This window comes from Chiloscyllium punctatum, chromosome 19 (genome assembly GCF_047496795.1).
Source record: "Chiloscyllium punctatum isolate Juve2018m chromosome 19, sChiPun1.3, whole genome shotgun sequence".
NCBI classification, from domain to species: domain Eukaryota; kingdom Metazoa; phylum Chordata; class Chondrichthyes; order Orectolobiformes; family Hemiscylliidae; genus Chiloscyllium; species Chiloscyllium punctatum.
In genome coordinates this window covers 97,964,569-97,989,974 of record NC_092757.1, presented here as the reverse complement: position 1 = coordinate 97,989,974, position 25,406 = coordinate 97,964,569, and the positions used below count along the sequence as shown (strand labels likewise).

The 25,406-nt window shown below is 40.6% G+C and overlaps 1 protein-coding gene across 1 annotated transcript in view; it reads right to left on the bottom strand.

Moving 5' to 3' along the window:
- The window catches only part of LOC140491253 (integrin alpha-E-like), a 344,341-nt gene that overhangs the window by 222,489 nt on the left and 96,446 nt on the right, over nucleotides 1-25,406 (bottom strand). Inside the window, exons 8-11 of the mRNA XM_072589219.1 lie at nucleotides 21,336-21,419; nucleotides 15,784-15,855; nucleotides 9,282-9,397; nucleotides 6,459-6,613 (exon numbers count right to left, since the gene is read on the bottom strand). Coding sequence (XP_072445320.1) covers nucleotides 6,459-6,613; nucleotides 9,282-9,397; nucleotides 15,784-15,855; nucleotides 21,336-21,419 — 427 coding nt within the window. The remainder of the gene's footprint in view (nucleotides 1-6,458; nucleotides 6,614-9,281; nucleotides 9,398-15,783; nucleotides 15,856-21,335; nucleotides 21,420-25,406) is intronic.

Here is a 25,406-nt window from a genome sequence, read left to right as displayed (position 1 = left end):
TAGGGCATAGTTTTAAGGTGGGAGGGGTAAGATTTAAAAGAGATATGAGGGGCAACTTTTTCACGCAGAGGGTGGTGCATATATGGAATGCATTGCCAGAGGAAGTCATAAATCCCTACAGCGTGGAAATAGGCCATTTGACCCAACAGGTCCACACGAGCCTCTGTAGAGTAATCCACCTAGACCCACTCTGATACAACAGTACATTTACCCTGACTAATGCACCTAACTTACACATCCCTGAACACTATGGGCAATTTAGCACTAATTCAATGGCTAATTCACCGAACCTACACAACTTTGTACTGTGGGAGGATTTACAAGGATGTTACTGACACTAGACAGTTTGAGATATAAGGAGATGCTGGATAGACTGGGATTTATTTCTCTGGAGCATAGGAGGCTGAGCAGTGACCTTCTATAGGTTAGTAAAATCATGAGGGACACAGGTAAGGTAAATAACCAACTTGAGCACCCAGAAGAAACCCACGCAAACACAGGGAGAATGTGCAAACTCCATACAGACAGTCGCCCGAGGTTGGAATCGAACCTGAGTCCCTAGTGCTGTGAGGCAGCACTGCTAACCACTGAGCTACCATGCTATCTGCAAAGTGGTAGATGCTGGTACAAGTACAACATTTAATAAATATTTGGTTAGATACATGGATAGGAAAAGTGTAGAAGGAGATGGGTCAAATGTTGGCAAATGGGACTAGTTCAGTTTAGGAAATCTGGTTGACATGGACGAGTTGGGACGAAGGATCTGTTTCCATGCTGTATAACTTTATGCTGAAAGATTTTGATCAGTTAGGAGATAAATTAAAAAGCAAAACCTACAAGGTAATATAAGAACCTACAAGAAAAAGAGGACGGGGTGCATCACAGCTACAGAAACGAAGGTTGTTGAGGAAAGTTTGTCTACTGAGCCAATATGGGTGGAAGTTAGGAACAGCTACCTCGTTGGGAGTTTTCTACAGACTCCCGAACAGCAGTAGAGAGATTGAAGAACTCATAGATGGGCAGGTTTTGGAAAAATGCAGATGTAGCAGGTTTGTTGTTATGGGTGATTTCAGCTTTCCCAATATCGACTGGAACCTCCTAAGTGCAGATAGTTTGGATGGAGCCGTTTTTGTCAGGTGTGTTCAGGAGGGTTTCCTTACTCAATAAGTAGACAGGCCAACAAGGGGAAAGGCCATTTTGGACTTGGTGCTCAGCAATGAGGCAGGACAGGTGTCAGATCTTGCATTGGGAGAACACTTTGGTGACAGTGATCACAAGTGCCTCACATTTACCATAGCCTTGGAAAGGGAAAGGAGCAGTTGTCGAGGGAAGGTATTTAATTGGGGAAAAGGAAATTATGATGCTATCAGACAGGAGTTGGGAAGTACAGACTGGGAGCAATTGTCCACAGAAAGGACACTGCAGACATGTGGAGACTGTTTAAGGAGCAGTTGTTGTGAGTGATGTACGAATTTGTTCCTCTGAGACAGGCAAGAAGAGGTAAGATTAAGGAACCTTGGATGACGGGAACAGAGGAGCTTCTCATCAAAAGGAAGAAGGCAGCTTACATATGGTGGTAGAAACAAGGATCTAGCACAGCTTTAGAGGATTACAGGCTTGCTAGAAAGGAGCTCAGAAATGGACTGAGGAGAGTCAGGAGGGAGCACAAAAAAGGCCTGTTGTGGTTCTGTTCGCTGAGCTGGGAATTTGTGTTGCAGACGTTTCGTCCCCTGTCTAGGTGACATCCTCAGTGCTTGGGAGCCTCTTGTGAAGCGCTTCTGTGATGTTTCCTCCGGCATTTATAGTGATTTGTATCTGCCGCTTCCAGTTGTCAGTTCCAGCTGTACGCTGCAGTGGCCGGTATACTGGGTCCAGGTTGATGTGCTTATCCACTCATCCACAGATTCAATCAATAAGCACACAGACCTGGACTCAATATACAGGCCACTGCAGCGGACAGCTGGAACTGATAATCGGAAGCGGCAGGTACAAATCACTATAAATGCAGGAGGCAACATCACAGAAGTGCTTCACATGAGACTCCCAAGCACTGAGGATGTCACCTAGAAAGGGGACGAAACATTTGCAAGACAAATTCCCAGCTCGGCGAACAGAACCACAACAATGAGCACCCGAGCTACAAATCTTCTCCCAAACTTTGAACAAAAAAGGCCTGGCGGGAAGGATTAGGAGAACCCAAAGGAATTTTACTCATACATAAAGAATAAGGGAATAAGGGAATGATCAGGGAGAAGGTAGGGCCAGTCAGGGATAGCGTAGGAAACTTGTGTGTGGAGTCTGAGCAGATAGGGGAAGCCTTAAATGAGTTTTTTGCTTCAGTTTTAATGAAGGAAAGGGACCTTGTTGTGAATGAGAACTTTGAGGAGCTGGGATACAGTCTTGAACAGATCAAGATTGATGAAGTTGATGTGCTGGAAAGTTTGGCAAACATTAAGATTGATAAGTCCCCAGGGCCAGACCAGATTTATCCTAGGTTGGTCTGGTAAGTGAGAAAGGAGATTGCTAAGCTGCTGGCAAAGATCTTTGCTTCCTCACTCTCCACGGGAGTTGTACTGGAGGATTGGAGGGAGGTGAATGTTGTTCCTCTCTTCAATAAGTGTACTAAGAAAATCCCTGGCAATTACAAACAAGTCAATCTTACGTCTGTGGTCAGCAAGGTTTTGGAAATAATTCTGAGGTAGAGGATTTATGACTATTTGGAAAAGCATAGTGTTATTAAAGGCAGCATGGCTTTGTGAGGGGCAGGTCATGCCTCACAAATCTTATTGAGTTCATTGAGGAGGTGACAAGACAGGTCTACGAAGGTCGAGCAGTGGATGTGGTGCATATGGACTTCAGCAAGGCATTTGATGAGGTTCCCTATGGTAGGCTCATTCATAAAGTCAGGAGGTATGGGATATAGGGAGATTTGGCTATCTGGATTCAGAATTGGTTGGCTGACAGAAGGCAGAGGTCACATGTATTCTGCCTGGAGGTCAGTGTTGAATGGGGTCCCACAGGGCTCTGTTCTTGGGCCTCTGCTCTTTTAGTTTTGAGAAATAACTTGGATGAGGAGGTTGAGGGGTGGGTTAGTAAATTTGCAGATGACACAAATGCTGGAGGTGCAGTTGATAGTATCGAAGGCTATTGCAGGTTGCCCTGCGACATAGACAGGGTGCAGAACTGGGCTGAAAATGGCAAATGGAGTTCAATCTGGATAAATGCGATAGGGTTCCATTTTGGAAGATTGAACTCGAATGCTGAATATGGGATTAATGACAGGATTCTTGGTAGTGTGGAGGAACAGAGGGATCTTGGTGTTCAAGTATATAGATCCCTCAAAGTTGCCACCCAAGTGGATAGGGTTGTTAAGAAAGCACATGGTGTTTTGGCTTTCATTAACAGGGGGATCGAGTTTAAGAGCTGCAAGGTTTTGCTACAACTCTACAAGACCCTGGTGAGGCCAGACTTGGAATATTATGTCCAGCTCTGGTCTCTCAACTATAGGAAAGATACAGAGGCTTTGGAGAGAGTGCAAAGATTTACTAGGATGCTGTCTGGACTGGAGGGCTTGCCTTATGAAGAGAGGTGACTAAGCTCAAACTTTTCTCCCTGGAGAGAAGGAGAAAGAGAGGTGACTTAATCGAGGTATACAAGATAAGTGTGCTTCCAATTAAACCTGTTGGACTATAACCTGGTGTTGTGTGATTTTTAGCTTGGTGCACCCCAGTCCAACACCGGCATCTCCAAATCAAGATAATAAGAGGAATGGATAGAGTCAATAGCCAGAGACTTTTCCCCTGGGTAGGATTGACTGGCACGAGGGGTCATAGTTTTAAGATATTAGGAGAAAGGTATAGAGGGGATGTCAGAGGAAGGTTCTTTATACAGAGTTGTGAATGCATGGATTGCGTTGCCAGCGGTGTTGGTGGAAGCAGAGTTATTAGGGACATTTAAGCGACTGCTGGACATGCACATGGATAGCAGTGAATTTAGGGGTGCGTAGGTTAAGTTATTTTATTTTATATTAGGATTAATGCTTGGCACAACATGGGCCAAAGGGCCTGTTCTGTGCTGTACTTTTCAATGTTCTAATATCTGCATTACTACCTGAGCCACAGGAAGCTGGCATAGGGTAAACAATAACCAGAGTAGGACAGAAAGTACGCAAACACAGAAAAACAGTAGTACATCGGATCAAAGTGGGAAAAAATAGCAAAAAGGCAAAATTAGTTACTCTTTACCTGAATGCACATAGTATTTGAAACAAAATAAATTAATTCATAGCTCAATACAGCTTAATGGGTAAGAACTTACAGCCATTATAGAAATATGATGAAATGAAATTGATGAAATTGAAGCTAGGAACTAAATATTCAGGGGTATGTAACTATTTGAAAGGACAGGCAGGAGAAAAAGGTGAGTGGGTGGCATTGCTATACAAGGTAAAAAATGTATGACAGTAAGAAATGATCTTGGATCAGACGATGTAGAATCCATACACGTAGAGCTAAGAAACAAAAAGTGAAAGAACACTGGTAGGATTTGTCAACAGGTCCCCTAAACATGGAACACTGAATACACCAGGGGGTAATTTGGGCAAGTAAAAAAGGCAGTCCATTAATCATAGGTGATTTTAATCTTTGTGTACACTGAAATGGTTAGGTTGGAAAAGGTAGTCACAAAGAAGAACTCATCTCTTGTATTTGGGACATCTTCCTACAATATTTTGTACATCCAACCAGGGATGAGGCTATTTTGGATCTGGTAATGTGTAATGATGCAGATTTAGTAAATTATGTCAGAGTAAAAGATCCCTGAGAAACAGTGACATCATAACATGATAAAATTTATCATTCAATCTGAGAGAGAGAAACTTGGGTAAGAAAAAAGTGTGTTAAACTTAAATAAAGGTAATTACCAAAGGAATAGGGGTAGAGCTAGCTGAAATCGACTCAGAAAGACATTCAGCAGCAAAAATGGTTGACAATCTGTTATTGGAAAAATGTTAGAGTATTATACAATAAAACACTAGGATATAATAGCAGAGCATTTAGAAATACATAATATAATCAAGCAGAGTCAACATGACTTCATGAAGAGGAAATCAAGCCAACATATTGGTTAGAATTATTTGAGGAGTTAACAAGCAGGATGGATGAAGGGAAAGCAGTGGATACAACATACTTGGACTTTCATATGTAATGCTAATAAAAAGATAAAAGCCCATGTTGTTGAAGGGAGCATATCAGCATGGACAGAGGATCGGCTACTAATTACAAAAGAGAGTTGGGATAAGGAGGAGGCATTTTCAGGGTGGCAACCTGTAACTGCAGTGTCTTAGGGATCAGTTCTGTGGTCACAATTATTTACAACATATATATTAATTATTGGATAAGAACAGGGAATCTACTATTGCCAGAATTTTCAGATACACAAAAATGGGTGAGAAGGCAAGAGGTGAGGATGACACACTGAGTCCTCAGATGAATACAGACAAGCTAAGAAAGTGAACAAAAAAAACCTAGCAATTGGAATATAATGTGGGAAACTGTACTTTGGCAGGAAGAACAGAGGAGCTAAATATTATTGAAATGGAGAAAGTTCGCAGAAAGCTACATACCACAAAAGAATTTAGGAGTTCTTGTGCATAAATCACAAAAAGGTAGCATACAAGTTAATCAGGAGTTAAATGGAAGGTTAGGCTTTATTTCAAAGGGAATGGAATATAAATAAAGACCATAAAACATAGGAATAGAAATTAGGCCTTTCAGGCCATGAAATCTGCTCCACCATTCATGAAATTGGCCAGGTCGTTAAGTACATTCAAGATGAGATAGAGAGATTTTTAATCATTGAGGGAATCAAGGGTTTTTTCATTCAAGCAATGGGAAGTGTGCATTATTAGCTGGTCGGCATTTATTGTCTGTCCCTAATTGGCTGTCCTTAATTGGATTTCCAACTTACCTGTCCACTCTCTAACTTCCAGGGCTTTTCTATTCAATTTTCCTTCAAAATGTTAATTGAAGTGGAACACTTCAGATGAAAGGGATTATTTACTTAGATACCTTTGTATCAATAATAGAAGTAATAGTCTTTACTCCTAGGGCTGTTATAATCTGGAGGGATTGCTTGTAAATAAATGGAACCTTTTCAGAAGGGCATTTGATTTCTCAAAAAGGACTTTACAAGACTATGGGGAACAGAGAAAAGGTAAACTAATTGGAGAGTTGAAGTAGTTAGAATCAATCTCTTGCATGTTGTCTAATTCATTGAATATTACTTTAAAATCATGGAGCACTCCATACACAGATAAAATGTTCACAAATTGTATAAGCTATAGAATAAAAACTGACGTGTAGGAAGAGGTAGGGAGAAAGAAAAGTTACAGAACTGACTGATTCCTAATCTTCAGAGATAATTCAATAAAAGAAAAATCTAGATTGTTAAATACTCACAGAACATGCTGTATTGCTGAAGCTGTTTTTGTGGTTTGACCCAACTGAAGCATATTTCTAACAATTGAGAAAATTCCAGAACTTATTTCCTGGCTGTCATTCAGATCAAATATCGTCTTAATTTCCATACCAAACTGCACCAATGCAAATTCACACTGTCAAAAAAAATGAAATAATTTTTGTGACTACTTAAAATTGATGACTAATTTTTTTGGAAATGATTACAGTATTCCACTACTTTTTAGATTCTTAAGATTTATACAAAACCGAATTTAAAAAAAAAATTATGGCCCTGGAAACCTGAAATAAAAGCAATAAATGCTGAAAATTCTCAACATGTTGAGCGGCCTCTTATATTCTTATGTGGACAGGGAAATGAAATTAGTTATCCTGCGCCTGGGATAGTGGATGAAGGGCTTTTGCCCAAAACGTCGATTTTTTTTATTTTGCTGCTCCTCGGATGCTGCCTGAACTGCTGTGCTCTTCCAGCACCACTAATCCAAAATAGTGGAATAGGAGTTGGAGATGGTGATGAGATTGGTTGGGGATGATTAACAAAACAGGCAGTTATGTGACACAGACCTCCAACAGGGTGATGTAGATTTTTTGCCTGTCAAATGGAAGTAGGCAGTAATTTAAACAGGGAAGACCGTAAGACATGGAAGTGCAAATTAAGCCATTTGGCGCATCAAGTCTGCTCCACCATTCAATCATGGTTGATAAGTCTTTTCTACTGCTTTCTCCCTGTAACCTTTGATCCTCTTGATAATCAAGAACCTATCTATCTCTGTTTTAAATATACTCAATGACCTGGCCTCCACAGCCTTCTGTGGCAGTGAAGTTCACAGATTCACCACTCTCTGGTGGAAGAAGCTTCTCCTTATCTCCGTTCTAAAATGTCTCCCCTTTACTCTAAGGATGTGCCCTTGGATCCTCATCTCTCCAGCCAATGGAAACATTTTCCCAATGTCCACTCTGTCCAGGCCATTCAGTATTCTGTAAGTTTCAATTAGATCCCTCTTCATCGATTATACTCCCAGAGTCCTCAAATGTACCTCATATGTTAAACCTTTCATTCTGGGATCATTCTTATAAATCTCCTCTGAATCTGCTCTAAGGCCAGAATGTCTGTCCTGAGGTATAGGGGCCCAAAATTGTTCACAATACTCTAAATGTGGTCTGGTCAGAGCCTTATAAAGCCTCAGAAGTACATCCTGCGTTTATATTCTATTCCTCTCGAGATGAATGACAACATTGTATTTGTCTTCCTAAATACCTACTCAACCTGTAGTTTACCTTAAGAGAAACCCAGACTAGGTCTCCCAAAGTCCCTTTGCACTTCAGATGTCTGAATTTTCTCTCCACTTAGAAAATAGTCCATGTCTTTATTCTTCCTACCAAAATGCATTACCTCTCACTTTTCCACATTGTATTCCATCTGCCACTTCTTTGCCCACTCTCCTAACCTGTCGAAATCTTTCTACAGCCTCCCCGTCTCCTCAATACTACCTTCCTCCACCTACCTTTGTATCAACTGCAAACTTAGCCAGAATGCCCTCATTTCCTTCGTCCAGATCATTAATCTATAAAATGAAAAGTTGTGGTGCCAATACTGACTCTTGCAGAACACCACTAGTCACTGGCTGCCACCCTGAAAAGGACCTTTTATTCCGACTCTCTGCCTTCTGGCAGACAGCCAATATTTTATCCATGCTAGAACCTTGCCTCCTCTGTAATATGGACATTTTTTCAAGATGTCTCCATCTATCTCCTTACATTCTACATCTTCCATGTATTTCTCCATAGTAAATATTGATGCAAAATACTCGCTTAGTATCTCCCCCATCTCCTGTGCTGATCTTTGAGGGGCCCTATTCTCTCCCTAGTTACCCTTTTGTACTTAATGTATTTGTAAAAACCCTTTGGATTCTCTTTGCCAAATCCGTCTCATGTCCTCTTTTTGCCCTCCTGATTTCCCTCTTGTATACTCCTACTGCCTTCATACTCTTCTAAGGATTCACTCGATCTATTCTGTCTACACCTGACATATGCTTTCTTCTTTTTCTCAACCAAATCCTCAATTTCTTTAGTAATTCAGCATTCCCTATATCAATCAGTCTTTCCTTTCACCCTAACAGGAATATACTTTCTTTGGACTCTTGTTATCCCACTTATGAAGGCTTTCCATTTTCCAGCCTTCCATTTACCTGCAAACATCTGTGCTCAATCAGCTTTTGAAAGTTCTTGCCTAATACCATCAAAATTGGCCTTTCTCCAACTTAGAACTTCAACTTTTAGACCTGGTCTATCCTTTTCCATCACTATTTTAAAACTAATAGAATTATGGTCGCTGGCCCCAAAGTGCTCCCCCACTGACACCTCAGTCACTTGCCTTGCCTTATTTCCCAAGAGTAGGTCAAGTTTTGCACCTTCTCTAGTAGGTACGGTTCTTGATTAGTAAGGACATCTAGGGTTATGGCAAGAAGGCAGGAAAATAGTGTTGAGAAAAATTTCACCCATGATGGCAGAACAGATTCAATAGGCCAGACAGCCTAATTCTGCTCCTATACTTTATGGCGTTATGATAGGTGACTCCATGCCACATAGGAGCACTGTCAATTGTTTCACTTTGCTGTTGATTGAGTATACTGATGGGTATCAATTGGCTTAATTAGATTTGTTTTGGTTTTTGTGTACTATTATTTCTTTTAATATCTCATAGCTATTTTGATTCCTTCAAATTAGGCATTTTATATTCATTTATTTTGAAATGGCTCAGATTCTGAAAATACACCAATGCTTCTGATAGTGTTCATCATTTACCTCAAGGCATCGTTTCCAAATGTTTTTGGCTATGTTTATAATAAAATCTTTTGCTTTTTGGAAGTCAGGTTCTTCAATGCTTCCTGATCCATCCAGAACAATTGCAATCTCGGTGCCTGCAGAAACACAAACATTAAATCAATAATATTGAAATCAACCATAGACTACACAACTTATTCTTAAAAGTGTCAGCTTCCAATTTCAGATTACAGATTTGAAGATGCATTAGACAGGGATTGTTGGTGCTTAAATAAAAGTTTAAAATGCTGGAAATAATCATAAAAGCAAAGAGAAAAAAATTCAAATGAGACAAGGACTATGAATTAATATTATTTTCCTCAATATTGAGTCCAGAAGGCTATAATGTATCCAGTTGAAAGATGAAGTGCTATTTCATGAATATAAATTAGTAATTACCATCTGTCTACTTGAGTTCCAGTTTCATTTGCATAGGCCTTAAATTAACATCAACAGTGAGTTATGTAGTCCGAAGTGGAATTTCCGCCATCAACTGGAATGGATGGATAACAGAAACTACGACTAATCAAGATTTCCCAAGGTTTGATTTTGCACATACTCCAGGCATGAGATTGAAGGAAAATACAAGGACTGTAGCATCATTTGAATTTTGTACATGAAACTGAATTAGCAGAAAGAAGAGAACTTGTGTTCTTTCATTGAATGTGGGCATCTCTGGCGAGGCCAGCATTTATTAACCATCCCTATTTGCCCTGCAGAAAATGGAGATGAGCTTTCTCGACCACTGCAGACATGCACTATAGATACATCCACATTGTTATTAGGAAAGAAACTCAAGGACTTTGACCAGCAATAGTGATGAAACAACAACATAGCTCCAAGTCAGGATGGTGTGTGGTTTGGGAATGTGGAAACAAATGTATGCTATTCAGTCCATTGAGTCTTCCCTCTCACTCTAGGTCATGGCTGATCATCCCCTCAATGCTGCTTGCTTGCATTATCTCCATATCCTTTAAAGCCTAGTCACGGAAACAGCAACTTTCGTCTTGAACCTGCTGAATGATTGGGTTTCCACAACCCTCTTTAGTAGAGAATTTCAACGTTTCACCAACCTGAGTGAAGAAATTCCTCCTCATTACAGTCTTAGTTTGCCTGCCACTTTTCCTGTGATCATATAATCAACAATTATGGGAAACATCTTATGTCCATCCAACCTGTCATGCCCTGTAGGAATTTTATAAGTTTTGATGAGATTGCATTTCAAGTATGGCTGCCAAATTTGCTGATGGCTCAAGGATAGGTAGAAAAGTAAGTAGTGAAGAAAATATGAAGAGTCTGCGAAAAATATATTGATTGGTTAAGAGGGTGAGCAGATTTGACAAATTGAGTATAATGTTGGAAAATGTGAAACTGTCCATTTTGCAGGAGAAATTTAAAGAAAAAGCATATTATCCAAATGGTGAAAGGTTGCAAAGTCTGAGATGTAGAAGGATCTGAGTATCCTAATGTTTGAATTACAAAAAGACTAGAATTCAAATATAGTAGGTAATTAGAAGGCTGATAGAATGTCATCATTTATTGTGAGAATACAGAAGTGGGGAGGTTATGCTTCAGTTCAACAGGACACTAGTGAGATGACATATGGTGTACTGTGTACGGTATTAAAGTTTGTGAGAAGATTTGTAGCTCGGGTGCTTGTTGTTGTGGTTCTGTTCGCTGAGCTGGGAGTTTGTGTTGCAGAATTTTCGTCCCCTAGTGACATCCTCAGTGCTTGGGAGCCTCCTGTGAAGCGCTCCTGTGATGTTTCCTCCGGCATTTATAGTGGTTTGTCTCTGCCGCTTCCAGTTGTCAGTTCCAGCTGTCCATTGCAGTAGTCGGTATATTGGGTCCAGGTCGATGTGCTTATTAATTGAATCAGTGGATGAGTGCCATGCTGGCTGTTCTCTGTTTGGCTATTCCTATAATAGTAGTGTTGTCCCAGCCGAACCCATGCTGCTTGTCATCTGCGTGTGTGGCTACTAAGGATAGCTGGTTGCGTCTAACACACAACAGAGAGGACACCACAACACACACCTGGGTTAGAAACCTCTCCCACAGACAGCTCACAGACACGGAAAGAACAATACTGGCCAAGGGACTCAACTACAACCACAGGGACGCCAAGACAGCAGACTTCCTAGCAGCACTAGAATGCACACTCAGGAACAATGGACTGACAGAAGAGACACAACAAACAGTGAGACAAAGTATCGTACCTCTGATAACAAGGAAAAGACAAACACATAACCTCAACACCAAGGAGAGGGAAGCACTAAAATCACTAAGAAACGATAAGAACATAATCATACTAGCAGCAGACAAAGGCAGAATGACGGTCATCCTAGACAAAGCAGAGTACATCCAAAAAGTGCAACAACTACTTGCAGATACCAACATCTACCAAAAGAGGGAGTTTGACCCCACCCCACAGCTCACCAATAGGATAAGCAACACACTGAAGAACCTACAAAAAAACGGACAGATAACCAGGTTTGACCTACAAAGAATGAAACCTGAAAGCAACAACACCCCCAGATTCTATGGACTACCTAAAGTGCACAAACCAGACATCCCACTCAGATCCATAGTATCACTACTAGGGACACCATCACACAAACTGGCTAAAGAACTACAGCAGAAACTGAAACACCTGACCAGCGGATCCAGACACTCTATACAGTCAACACAGGAATTCTTGGACATCATCAGAAATACACACATAGACAAGGAAGGAACTGTGGTCTCATTCGACGTAACGGCACTGTTCGCCTCTATCGACAAATCCCTAGCCAGAAAAACAATAGCCAACCTGCTGGACATACACAACAGACAACAGGACGGTGAACCTATCAACAAAGACTGCATACTCAAACTACTGGACTTGTGCCTCACAACACACTTCACATTCAACAACCAAATATATGAACAAATCAATGGCACACCCATGGGCTCACCCATCTCTGGACTCATAGCAGAAGCGGTAATGCAAAGGTTAGAACAAACAGTTTTACTATAAATTCAACCCAAACTCTGGGTCAGATATGTGGATGACACCTTTGTAATAATTAAAAACACAGAAATAGAGAACATACACCGGATCATCAACGCCACACTCACAGGAATCCGATTCACTAGAGAGGAAGAAAAGGACAAACAACTCCCATTCCTAGACGTGATGGTACAGAGAACACCGAACGGAGAATTCACCACAAAGGTTTACAGGAAAGGCACACACACAGACCAAGTCCTGAACTATGAAAGCAACCACCCCAACACACACAAAAGAAGTTGCATCAAGACACTGTTCAAAAAGGCTACAACACACTACAGTACACCAGAACTGCAAAAAGAGGAAGAAGAACACCTATACAATGTATCCGCCAAAAACGGATTCCCCTGCAATTTCATCAACAGATGCCTAAGGGAAAGACAACGGAATGAGGACATGCCGCAACCCAAAGGACTAGCCACACTACCATACATCAAGAGCATTTCCGAACTGACAGCCAGACTACTGCGACCACTAGGACTCATAACAGCACACAAACCAACAGCCACTCTCAGACAACAACTCACCAGAACGAAGGACCCGATACCCATCATGATCAAAACCAATGTAGTGTACAAAATCCCATGCAAAGACTGCACAAAAAACTACATAGGACAAACAGGAAGACAGCTAACGATCCGAATCCAGAACACCAACTAGCCACGAAACGACACGACCAGCTATCCTTAGTAGCCACACACACAGATGACAAGCAACATGAGTTCGACTGGGACAACACTACTATTATAGGATAAGCCAAACAGAGAACAGCCAGGGAATTCCTAGAGACATGGCACTCATCCACAGATTCAATCAATAAGCACATCGACCTGGACCCAATATACTGACCACTGCAGCGGACAACCGGAAGCAGCAGAGACAAACCACTATAAATGCCGGAGGAAACATCACAGAAGCGCTTCGCAGGAGGCTCCCAAGCACTGAGGATGTCACCTAGACAGGGGACGAAACGTCTGCAACACAAATTCCCAGTGTACGGTATTAGTCCACATAGTTAAATATGGATGTAAGTGTACTGGAAGCAGTTCAGAGAAGACTTAGAATCACAGAATTATAGAATTATACAGTACAGATGGAGGCCATTCAGCCCATCATGTCTGTATTGGCCCATTACCACACCTTGGGTGCGTTGCCTTACAAGGAAAGGTTGTACAGACAAGGCTTGTATCTGCTGGAGTTTAGACAAGTGAGAGGTGAATTGATTGAAACATATAATAACTTGGGGGGGATGTGGAAGGGATATTTCCACTTTTGGCAGAATCTGGACTAACAGTCATTTTTTAAAAATAAGGATCACCTCTTTAAAACATAAATTAGGCAAAGTATTTTCTCTCAGAGGATTTAGAGTCTTTGGAACCCCTTTCCTGAGAAGGTGATGGAATCAGAATTCTTGATCATTTTTAAAAGCAGAGGTAGGTAAATTTTTTTTAAGTGAAGGGTTGATGGGATAGATGAGGATATGGATGTGAAGTCAAAATCAAATCAGCCAAGACACTATTAAATGCTGGAAAAGGCCCAAGGGGCAGAATAGTCTCCTGCTCCTGACCTAATAATAATATGCTTGGCATGTCCTGGGCTTTCCCATCATTGAGGATGGAGTATCTGCAAAGCCCTCTGCTCCAGTTAGTCGCTTAGTTGCACACCACCAATCTTGGCTGGATGTCACGGAATGCAAAACTTTAATCTGAACCATTGATTGTTTGCTGCATGCTGCTTCCACTGTTTGACAGTCCTGTGTTCTGTTTTTACTGTTTTGCAAGTATTTTGTCATCCACAATTCTGAAACTGTAACTTGCACATCAAGATCTAAATCATCCATATATATCAGGAAAAGCAAGGCGCCCAATATCAACCCCTGGGTAACTCCACCAAAATCCTTCTTACAGCCTGAAAAATAGCTATTAACCATTACTCTGTTCCCCATCCCTCAATGTTGTGACAAAATTGTTGCTGTAACCTTTTATTCCATGAGATATAATTTTCCTCACAAGTTTAGTGTGACACTTTATCATGTGCCTTTTGGTAAGTACACCACAATAACAGCATTATCCTCAACAAATAAAAGCAAAGTATTACGGATTCTAAAGATCTGAATTATGAACAGAAATTGTTCGAGGAACTCAGCAAATCTAGCAGCATCTATGAAGACAGAAACAGTGTTAACATTTTGAATCCAATATAATTCTACTCCAGAAGTGAAGGAGGCAACGTATTCATTTAATGCCTCAGCCATGCTTCTTGCTTCTATATGTAAATGCATTTTTTGGTCCCTCATCAGCCCAATTCCTCTTTACCACTCCTTTACTGTTAATATGTTTATCGAAGTTCCTGGGACTGTCTTTTCTCATAATACCTTTTTGCTTCTCATATGTGACTTTTCACTTTCCTTCTGACTTTCTTTTTCAGTTTGGCTCTTGATTATATTTACTCTATGATACTTGTCACAACCCCAAGATCCCTCTGTTCCTCCACACCACCAAGAATCCTGCCTTTAACCCTATATTCTGCATTCAAATTCAACCTTCCAAAGTGAGTCACTTCACACTTTTCCAGGTTGAACACCATCTGCCACTTATCAGCCCAGTTCTGCATCCTGTCCATGTCCCGTTGTAATCTACAACAGCCCTCCAAACTATCCACCATTCCACCAACCTTCATATCATTGACAAACTTACCAACTCATCCTTCCATTTCCTCATTCAAGTCATTTATAAAAATCACAGAGAGCAGAGGTCCCAGAATAGACCCCTACAGAACACCAGTGGTCACCAAGCTCCAGGCTGAATATTACCATCTACTACCACCCTCTGATCTCCTCTTTGATCTTAGCCCATTATCCAACTAATGTTTTTCCTAATAACCTTTGATTCCAATCTATTAAACCCAACTCTGCTCTTACTCCATTGAATCCACTCTCCAGCAGTTGATTTTTCACACTCTTGTCTGACCAATGTAATTTTCCACCGTCATCTTAAATACAAAATAATTCACCCTGTCATTTGATCTCCTTTTCCCACTTCATTCCGAACATCCAGGCAGAGTAATGTTTGTTGGATTGGATATATAATATCGTGGAAAATTCTCCTGAACAAAACCTAGGACTCCCTGCCCTTCATTGCCCCTTATGCTACCACTATCCTAGTCTATCTATGAGTCTCCCATTATAATGTTCCTATGACGTTTACACCTTTCTGTAATGAATCTCTTGCAATAATTAGTTTTTTAACTGCTTCTGTAGCTATCTACAATAAATAATATAGAAATAAAGCTACTACCAAAGTTTAAGTGGCTTTAGTCCTGTTACAGTTAAGCACTTGCTTTAGCTTATAGTTTTTACTGGAAATACAAACAGCAGCTGGCCTTAAAACATACTAGGAGCTCTTGCATACTGATAGATAATCATTCAGCTGTTACCTGGAAATTCATCATCGTTCTCTTTCTTGTCTTTGTTGTTATTGCTGTTCTCATTGCTTTGCTTAACTTTTCCTGAAATTATAACAACCATATAATTAGAGGCACTTCAGCAATTGCTGGACAAGCGCATGGACGGCAGTAAATTGTAGGTTAGGTTAGGTTGATCTTAGATTAAGATAAATGTTCTGCACAACATTGTGGGCCAAAGGGCCTGTACTGTTCTATGTATTATAGTCAGTACGAGAATCCTTCGGCAAACAAGTCCTTCACTGTATTACTAGGAGAAGGTGAGGACTGCAGATGCTGGAGATCAGAGTCGAAGAGTGTGGTGCTGGAAAAGCACAGCAGGTTAGGCAGCATTCAAGGAGCAGGAGAGTTGATGTTTCGAGCATAAGCCCTTCATCCCTCACACTCCTCAATACTTCACTCTATTACTTCCTATATTAAAGAGTTATTGTTTATGTGAACTTTATCCATTACCATCACCCCTTAAGATACTTTAGACAACATCAGTGTTTTACAAGTATTTCAATTTATGAAACTTTATTGTCCCCTAGTTCATTCCTTTAGTGGCACAGCAGGAAAACATAACAGCAACAATAACTTGAATGTTGCTGAAAAGAAATTGGTAAGTTGAAGCCTTTTGTCTTGCATTCATTAGACTAGGGCACAAAATACGCACTCGAGAAAAGCTACATATATTTAAACTGCCTGAGAAGGGGATACTGATTGGTTGAGCCATCATTGGTGTGGAGATGGAGTACAGCAAGAACAGTTAACTGAATTCTCAGACTAAGCAGATAAAACCATAAAACAATTGAGCAGAAGGAGGTCATTCAGCTTATCAAGTCTTTTCCACCATCAATAAGATCATGGCTGATTTGATCACCCTTAACTCCATTTTCCTGCCTTTTCCCAATAATCCTTGTTTCCCTTATTGATTAAAAATCTAGCTCTGCCCTGAATATATTTAATGACCCAGCCTCGACAGCCTAACTCTAAATTTTCAATTTGTTGCCATGGGAATGCAGCAGAAATTGGCTTTTTATGAGAAAGGTGCAATGTGTGCACAAATGCTTTTTGTCAACATTAATCAGGGTCCTATGTATTTATATGTACATATAGTTACTAGCCCATGCAAAGGCATTACACTGCATGTCTGATTGATGATCTTAAATTGTTTCCAGTGTAATTCTTAGCACAGTCTGGATTATTTAATAAATCACCTCTAATGGCAGATATACTTTTCTGAGTCAGCATGCTGCCTGCTCAATGGGTGTATGAATACCACTAGACACCAGGATCAGACCACACTCATCAAAACAAACACAGACATATGTTGTTGAAGTAAAATGTAGAAAAATGAAGAATCCTTTTCCTCATAAATATTTAACAAAGGATTCTTTCCAGAGTGAAAAAGAAAAGAGATAAAGTAAATCTTCATATATCAGTTGTAAAGTGTCATACACAAGTTGACTAGATAAAAGTTCACAACTTCAGCAAGTCTTTAACAAGAAGTTAAGGAATAATTTTAAATGATACAACATCACATAAGATTGGGAGGAACCTATACAGAGGGTTAACAAACACATTTGAAAAGCACGGGGAATGCGAACAATATAAAAATATGACCTTTTCATTGATGATTTGAGAAGTATTATAAACCATCAGATAATACTTTTCAAAAGATTTTTTTTCTCGCTGGGAGAAGGAAAAGACACCTTAAATGTTGATGGAAATTCAATTTTTTGGTATTCCAAGATATTTTTGTTATCCTTAGATATACTTAGATATTCTTGAATAGTTATAAATAACATAAAACTGTATTCTATTAGATTTGGTATCACATTTTTGCACAGCAGTTTACATGTATGTTAATTTCAATTAATAAAATTGCAATATTAGTAAACTTTCTCTCAGTCTGTCTGTTACAACTTAATTACATCCTATTTCTTATTTTCTTTAAGTGGATTTCCTGAAGCAAGAAATCTCTGACCTTTAAGATATCTGGGACACTTATAGCATGCCTGAGTCTTACAAAATTAAGAAGGCTGTTTGGAGGAAGGTAACATCCCTGGATAGATTCTTCCCCTTGCCAATGTTTGGGTGAATTCCATAGACTCAAGATTAAGTGTCTGTAGGCATGGGCAACTTATACGACAGAAGCAATTAGGGAAATACTCATCAAGTCATAGAGTCATTCAGCACTGAAACAGGCTCTTTAGTCCTTTTCATTCATATTGACGAGGTTTGCGAAACTAAACAAGTCCCATTTGTCTGTGTGCGGTCCATAATCCTCTCTTTCCTATTCACATACCTATCCAAATAGCTTTTAAATGTTGTAACTGTATGGACATCTATTACTTCCTCTTGCAATTCATTCCACATATGCACCACCCTCTGTGTGAAAACGTTGCCCCTCAGGCCTCTTGTCTTTCCCCTCGGATCTTCAACATATGCCCTTTAGTTTGAACTCCACTACCATGGGGAAAGGGCACTTGCTAGTCACCCTATCTGTGCCCCTCATGATTTTATAAACCTCTATAAGATCAGCCCGCAACCTCCTACACTCCAGTGAAATAAATCCCAGCCTATCCAGCCTCTCCTTTTCACTCCAATCCCAAAAATATCCCTTTAAATCTTTTCTGCAGCTCTCCATTTTAATAATATCCTTCTGATAGCAGGGTGACCAGAACTGTACACTGTATTCCAAAAGTGGATTCACCAATGTCTTGTACAGGTGCAACATGACACTCAAACTTCTATACTCAATGCTCTGTTCAATGAAGGTATATGTCAAACACCTTCTTCACCACCCTATCTACCTGTGACAACACTTTCAAAGAACTATATACCTGAACCCCAAGACCTCCCATTAACTGTGTAAGTCCCACCCTGATTTGTCTTACCAAAATGCAACACCTCACATTTATCTGTATTAAACTCCATCTACCACTCCTCACCCATTGGTCCAGCTGATCAAGATCCTGATTTAATTAGTTTTAAATAAGAGTTGAAAGCCATGAATCACTTCACTATGATGAAGCAATATTGCTATACTTTGAAATCCATTGTGGGGTCAAATAAGGCTATATTCTGGCCCTGACACTTTGGAATATTCTTTACTTTGCTGCTGTCATATACAGTGAGTGTCTAGAATACCAGAATTGATGGAAAGCTGTTCAGCCTTAATCACCTAAGATCCAAGACAAAGGGGGTCAAGATATCATCAGAGGCTATGGTGATGCTGTACTAACAGTTAATACAGTCACAACAGCTAAAGGTCTAAATATCACGATTGTTGAGAATTTTATTTTAACTGTCAGCATCGTAAGATGCCCCTTGCCCACCAGGGTGGCATGGTGACTCAGTACTTAGCACTGCTGCCTCACAGCGCCAGAGACCTGGTTCAGTTCCCGCCTCAGGCAACACTCTATGTGGAGTTTGCACATTCTCCCCGTGTCTGCGTCGGTTTCCTCTGGGTGCTCCGGTTTCCTCCCCCAATCCAAAAATGTTAGGTTAGGCAAATTGGCCATGCTAAATTGCCTGTAGTGTTAGGTGTAGGGGAATGGGTCTGGGTGGATTATGCTTCGGCGGGTCGGTGTGGACTTGTTGGGCCGAAGGGCCTATTTCCACATTGTAAGTAATCTAAAACAAAATATTGACTCAATAACATTGAAGAAATAGCAATATATTTCCAAGTTCCAAGTCAAGGAGGCATGGGATGGTGGTGGTGTTATTGAAAGAGCCTTGGTGATTTACTTATGTACATTTTGCAGATGGCGCATACTCCAGCTACTGTGCCTAACTGGTGAATAGAGTGAATGTTGAAAATGATTGATGAGGTGTCAGTTAAGCAAAAGTTGCAGCTGTTAGTTCAAACTGTGTAATACAGTCTGGAGCAGCAACTTGACTGAAAGCACCAAACTGCAATCTACCAAACCTTTCCTCAATGGATTCCTCTATAATGTTGATACCTGGAAAACATACTCAGAAATAGAAAAGGCTGATCTATTTCCACCTTTGTTGCCTTAGATGCACTCTCTGCATTGTTTGTTTGGCAGGACAAGGTGAGCAACTCAGAGGTCCTGAAGTGAGCTAATTTCACCAGCATATATCAGTTTGCTAAGCTAATATTTGAACTGGCTTGGTCATGTTGATCAGATAGACAATGGTTGTATACACAAAGACCTTCTAAACATCAAATTGACCACTGTGTCACAATCTCATGGCATCTATACCTCTGCTATTGAGGTGGTGAATATTGACACTGTCAAACATTCAGAATGGGACTGCTGAACTACACAAGGCATTGGTTAACAAAGATTTGACCATCAGAATGCAAATCATCATCTGACCAGAAATAAGGCTAATGGAACTAAATTTTTTTTTAAATTCTGGAGAAGCTCAGGAGGACTGGCAGTATCGGTGAAGCGAGAAACAGAACTAACGTTTTGAGTCTGATATGATTTTTCTTCAGAACTGCCAGTCTGAAGAAGTCATATTGGACTCAAAAACTTAATACTGTTTTTCTTTCCACAAAAGCTTATAAACCTGTTGAATTTCTCCAGCATTTTCTGTATTTGTATATGATATCCAGCATTTTGCTTTTATGTAAGACTGCTGCAATAATGTCTAGGATTGCAACATTTAAAAGGCATCTGGATGGGTATATGAATAGGAAGGTTTGGAGGGATATGGATCACGTGCTGGCAGATGGGACTAGATTGAGTTGGGATATCTGTTCAGCATGGACGAGTTGGACTGAAGGGTCTGTTTCTGTGCTGTACATCTTTATGACTCTATGACTCTAATGATTCTATTGAACTTTACAAACACTACAGTCCCGCCTATGATCACCTTGGTACAATAATCCAACTTTGACTTGTGGGTGGCACAGTGGCACAGTGGTTAGCACTGCTGCTCACAGCACCAGAGACCCGGGTTCAATTCCTGCCTCAGGTGACTGACTGTGTGGAGTTTGTACATCCTCCCCGTGTCTGCACCGGTTTCCTCCAGGTGCTCCGGTTTCCTCCCACAGTCCAAAAATGTGCAGATTAGGTGAATTAGCCATGCTAAATTACCCGTAGTGTTAGGTGTAGGGGAATGGGTCTGGGTGGGTGCACTTTGGTGGGTCGGTGTGGACTTGTTGGGCCGAAGGGCCTGTTTCCACACTGTATGTCATCTAATCTATACTCAAATTAATTACTTTTCAAATTGTGCATTTATATGCAATGCCATTATAAAGAAGACTTTAAATCTGAAGAATATTTTATGACCTTTTCGATCTGGACTTTCACCATTAAATATGTGTTTTTGTAGACTTCAATTTCACAGGCCTCAACTCTGAAAATATATTATTATGCAGGATCAATGCCCCTTCAATGTTTACTTTTAAAAAATGTGTTACCTCATATTATTTTGCACTTAACTGTATGTGCTGTCTGCTACTACTTTGCTGACCTATCAATGCTCTCCTGAAAACTCTTGCCCTCATTGTCAGTTTGAATAGCTAAGAAAATAACAGATAACTTTAAACCATAGTTCCTCACCTTTTTCTAAATCCTTGTTCTTGTCATTATTCCCATTGTTGTTGTTATTGTTGTTGCTGTTATTCCAACTGTTGTTGTTGCTGACTTCAGATTAAAAAAAATATTATTTTGGTCAAGTCAATCTTGTAAAATAATAATGTGATCAACTTTAAACTCTGTAATACGGAAGGGTGAAATAACAACAAAATAAGCAGAAGTATAAAATGGATAAAAGTCTGATGAAATGTACAGGAATGATTCAGTGTGAATTTCCCTCACTTTGCTCCTCTGTAAGTAACAGAACTGAAATTTCAAACTTTTCTCAGCTGGAAATATCAAGACAATGTCTTTTTTTTCAATACCAAGGTAAAGTAACAAGACTTCTGTCTAAATACTGATAGTAAGAACTATACAGTGATGCTCTCCTTGGCCCAATGGTGGATGGGCCAGTATTGCAATTCAGTCACTGTCCCAGTTCTGGTGGGTACTGTATAATGACTCTCTGCCTGTTTCAGTGTCAGTGAGAATTGTATAGTGAATTTCTTTCTGTCTCAGTGTTGATGAACCCAGCAACGACAGACCAGTCAGTTTAATCTCAACAGTGGAAAAACTGTCAGAAACGATAAGTCGAAGAGTGTGGTGCTGGAAAAGCATAGCCAATCAGGCAGCATTCGAGGAGCAGGAGAATCGATGTTTCGGGCATAAGCCCTTTATCAGGACACTTCGACACTGACCTCCAGCATCTACAGTCCTCCCTTTCTCCTGTCAGAAACAATAAGTATTGAATCTCTACTGTGTGGAAACTGACCATTCAGCCTATTGAGTCCACACTGGCCTTCTAAAGAGAATCCCACTCAGATTCACCCCCTATCCTATCCCTGTAACCCTGCATTTTCAGTTTCTAATCCAGCTAGCCTGCACAGCTTTAGACTGTGGGAGGAAAGCCCCGCTGACACAGGGAGAATGTGAAAACTCCACACAGACAGTCACTCAAGGTTGGAATCAAAGCGGGGTCCCAGGCATTGTAAGGCAGCAGTGCTAACCACTGAGCCACCATACCACCCCAGAATACAAAGGGAATAGTTATTTGGACAAGTGTAGATTAAATAAGGGAAGCCAACATCAGTATAGTAAAGGCATGTCCAAAAATGAAAGGAAGAACTGAGGATGCTGAATCTCTAAAACAAAAACAGAAATTGCAGGAGAACACCGGTCTGGAGAAGGGTCACTGGATATGAAACATTAACTCTGCTTTCTCTTCACAGATGTCATTCTCTTTGGAAGGGGTAACAGGAATGCATGTACTGGGCTAATGTTAAGATTCGTGGTAGTGCAGATGAGCAGAGGGATCTCGGTGTCCAGGTACATAGATCCTTGAAAGTTGCCACCCAGTTGATAGGGTTGTTAAGAAGGCATACGGTGTGTTTGCTTTTATTGGTACAGGGATTGAGTTTCAAAACCATGAGGTCATGCTGCAAAACTCTGGTGTGGCTGCACTTGGAGTATTGCATATAGTTCTGATCATCGCATTATAGGAAGGATATGGAAGATTTGGAAAAGGTTCAAATGAGATTTACCAGGATGTTGCCTGGTATGGAGGGGAGGTCTTGCGAGGAAAGGCTGAGGGACCTGAGGCTGTTTTCTTTGGAGAGAAGAAGGTTGAGAGGTGACTTAATTGAGACATACAAGATAATCAGAGGGTTAGATAGGGTGGACAAGGAGAGCCTTTTTCCTCGGATGGCAATGGCTAGCATGAGGGGACATAGCTTTAAATTGAGAGGTGTTAGATTTAGGACAGATGTTGGAGGTAGTTTCTTTACTCAGAGAGTAGCAGGGGAATGGGAGGCACTGCCTGTAACAGTAGTAGACATGCCATCTTTAAGGACATTTAAATGGTCATTGGATAGGCATATGGACGAGAATGGAATAGCATAGGTTATACAGGCTTCAGACTGGTTTCACAGGTTGGTGCAACATCAAGAGTCAAAAGGCCTGTCCTGCACTGTAATGTTCTATGTTGTCAGACCTGCTGAGATTCTCCAGCAATTTCTATTGAAGGCATACCATGTTCAATTTGCTTGAGTTTTTTGATGAACAGAGAGTTGTTGAGAGTAATATAATTGATGTGATGTACACAGGCTTCTAAAAGCATTTGATTACGTGCCAAACATTAGGCTTGCCAGCAATGCTGAAGCCCATAGAACAAAGGACAGTAGCAGCATGACTGACAGAACACAGAGTACTGTTGAACATATTTTTCTTTAGATTTTGGACTAGCCATAGAGTCAGTACTAAGATTATTGTTTTTCTTGATTTATATTAATGACTGAGACTAGGGCATACAGGGAAATATTTTCAAAATTTGCAGATGGCACAAAGTGTAGAAATATTATGAGTTCTTAGGTCAATTATAGTGATTGTAATGAGCTCAGCCAGTTGGACATCATAGAATAGAAGTTCTCTGACTGAGGCTTTAATCTAGTCCAATCGGGGATCCCTGGCTGACTTATAAAAAAGATAAATATTAGAGATTCAAAGTTTGTGAGAAGATTTGTAGCTCGGGTGCTTATTGTTGTGGTTCTGTTTGCCGAGCTTGGAATTTGTGTTGCAGACGTTTCGTCCCCTGTCTAGGTGACATCCTCAGTGCATGGGAGCCTCCTGTAAAGCGCTTCTGTGATGTTTCCTCCAGCATTTGTAATGGTTTGAATCTGTCGCTTCCAGTTGTCAGTTCCAGCTGTACGCTGCAGCGGCCGGTATATTGGGTCCAGATCGATGTGCTTATTGATTGAATCTGTGGATGAGTGCCATGCCTTTAGGAATTCCTGGCTGTTCTCTGTTTGGCTTGTCCTACAATAATAGTGTTGTCCCAGTCGAATTCATGTTGCTTGTCATCTGCGTATGTGGCTACTAAGGATAGCTGGTCGTGTTGCAGATGACAAGCAACATGAATTTGACTGGGACAACACAATTATTGTAGGACAAGCCAAACAGAGAACAGCCAGGGAATTCCTACAGGCATGGCACTCATCCACAGCTTCAATCAATAAGCACATCGATCTGGACCCAATATACCGGCCACTGCAATGGACAGCAGGAACTGACAACCGGAAGCGACAGATTCAAACCACTACAAATGCCGGAGGAAAGATCACAGAAGCGCTTCACGGAGGCTCCCAAGCACTGAGGATGTCACCTAGACAGGGGACGAAACATCTGCAACACAAATTCCCAGCTCGGCGAACAGAACCACAACAAGTATTAGAGATACTGGCACTATAATGCCTCACTCGGTATGAAGCAGTACTATACTCAAGGACTTTTCATGTGTAAACAAATAATGACCTGGGGATAGGATATCGGGGTTATTTCAAAAATAGTGATAGATTTTAAGACAGCATAGACAAGCTGGTTGCATGTGCAAACATATCAGATTAAATACCATATGAACTCAAGTAATAGCCGATCTCATGTAAAGTCGAGCCCCTATTTTTGGTAAAATAACCTGGAATTTTCCATATATCTCATGTAAAAGTGAACGCTAGTTCTTCACAGATAACAGTTAAACATTTATGAGTCAGTGTGCCAGCCATCACGTCCCAGTCCAGCTTTCCAGTATGCCAGTTGTTCCGCTCTGTTCCCGGTCTTCCAGTCTGCTGGCTGTTGTGTTGCGCTCTGGGTTTTCAGAACTACCGTAATTCGTTTTGTTTTCATTTAGAAATCAATTGGACATCTACTAATGCAATTATATAAATTTTGATGGGCTTGTATTTCAGCCCCTCAAAAGTAGCATCCATGTAACAGTCGACCCCATGAATTTAACCTTAAACGTAGTAAAAAAAAATGGACTATTACTGAAGTATATACAGTAGTACATAGTCCTATATCTTATGGTCTTATGTGAAGTGATTCATTTTGGCAGGATTGTTTTGGCAAAAAACTCAAGCAAATTGAACATGGTATGCCTTCAATAGAAATTGCTGGAGAAACTCAGCAGGTCTGACAACATAGAACATTACAGTGCAGGACAGGCCTTTTGACTCTTGATGTTGCACCGACCTGTGAAACCAGTCTGAAGCCTGTATAACCTACGCT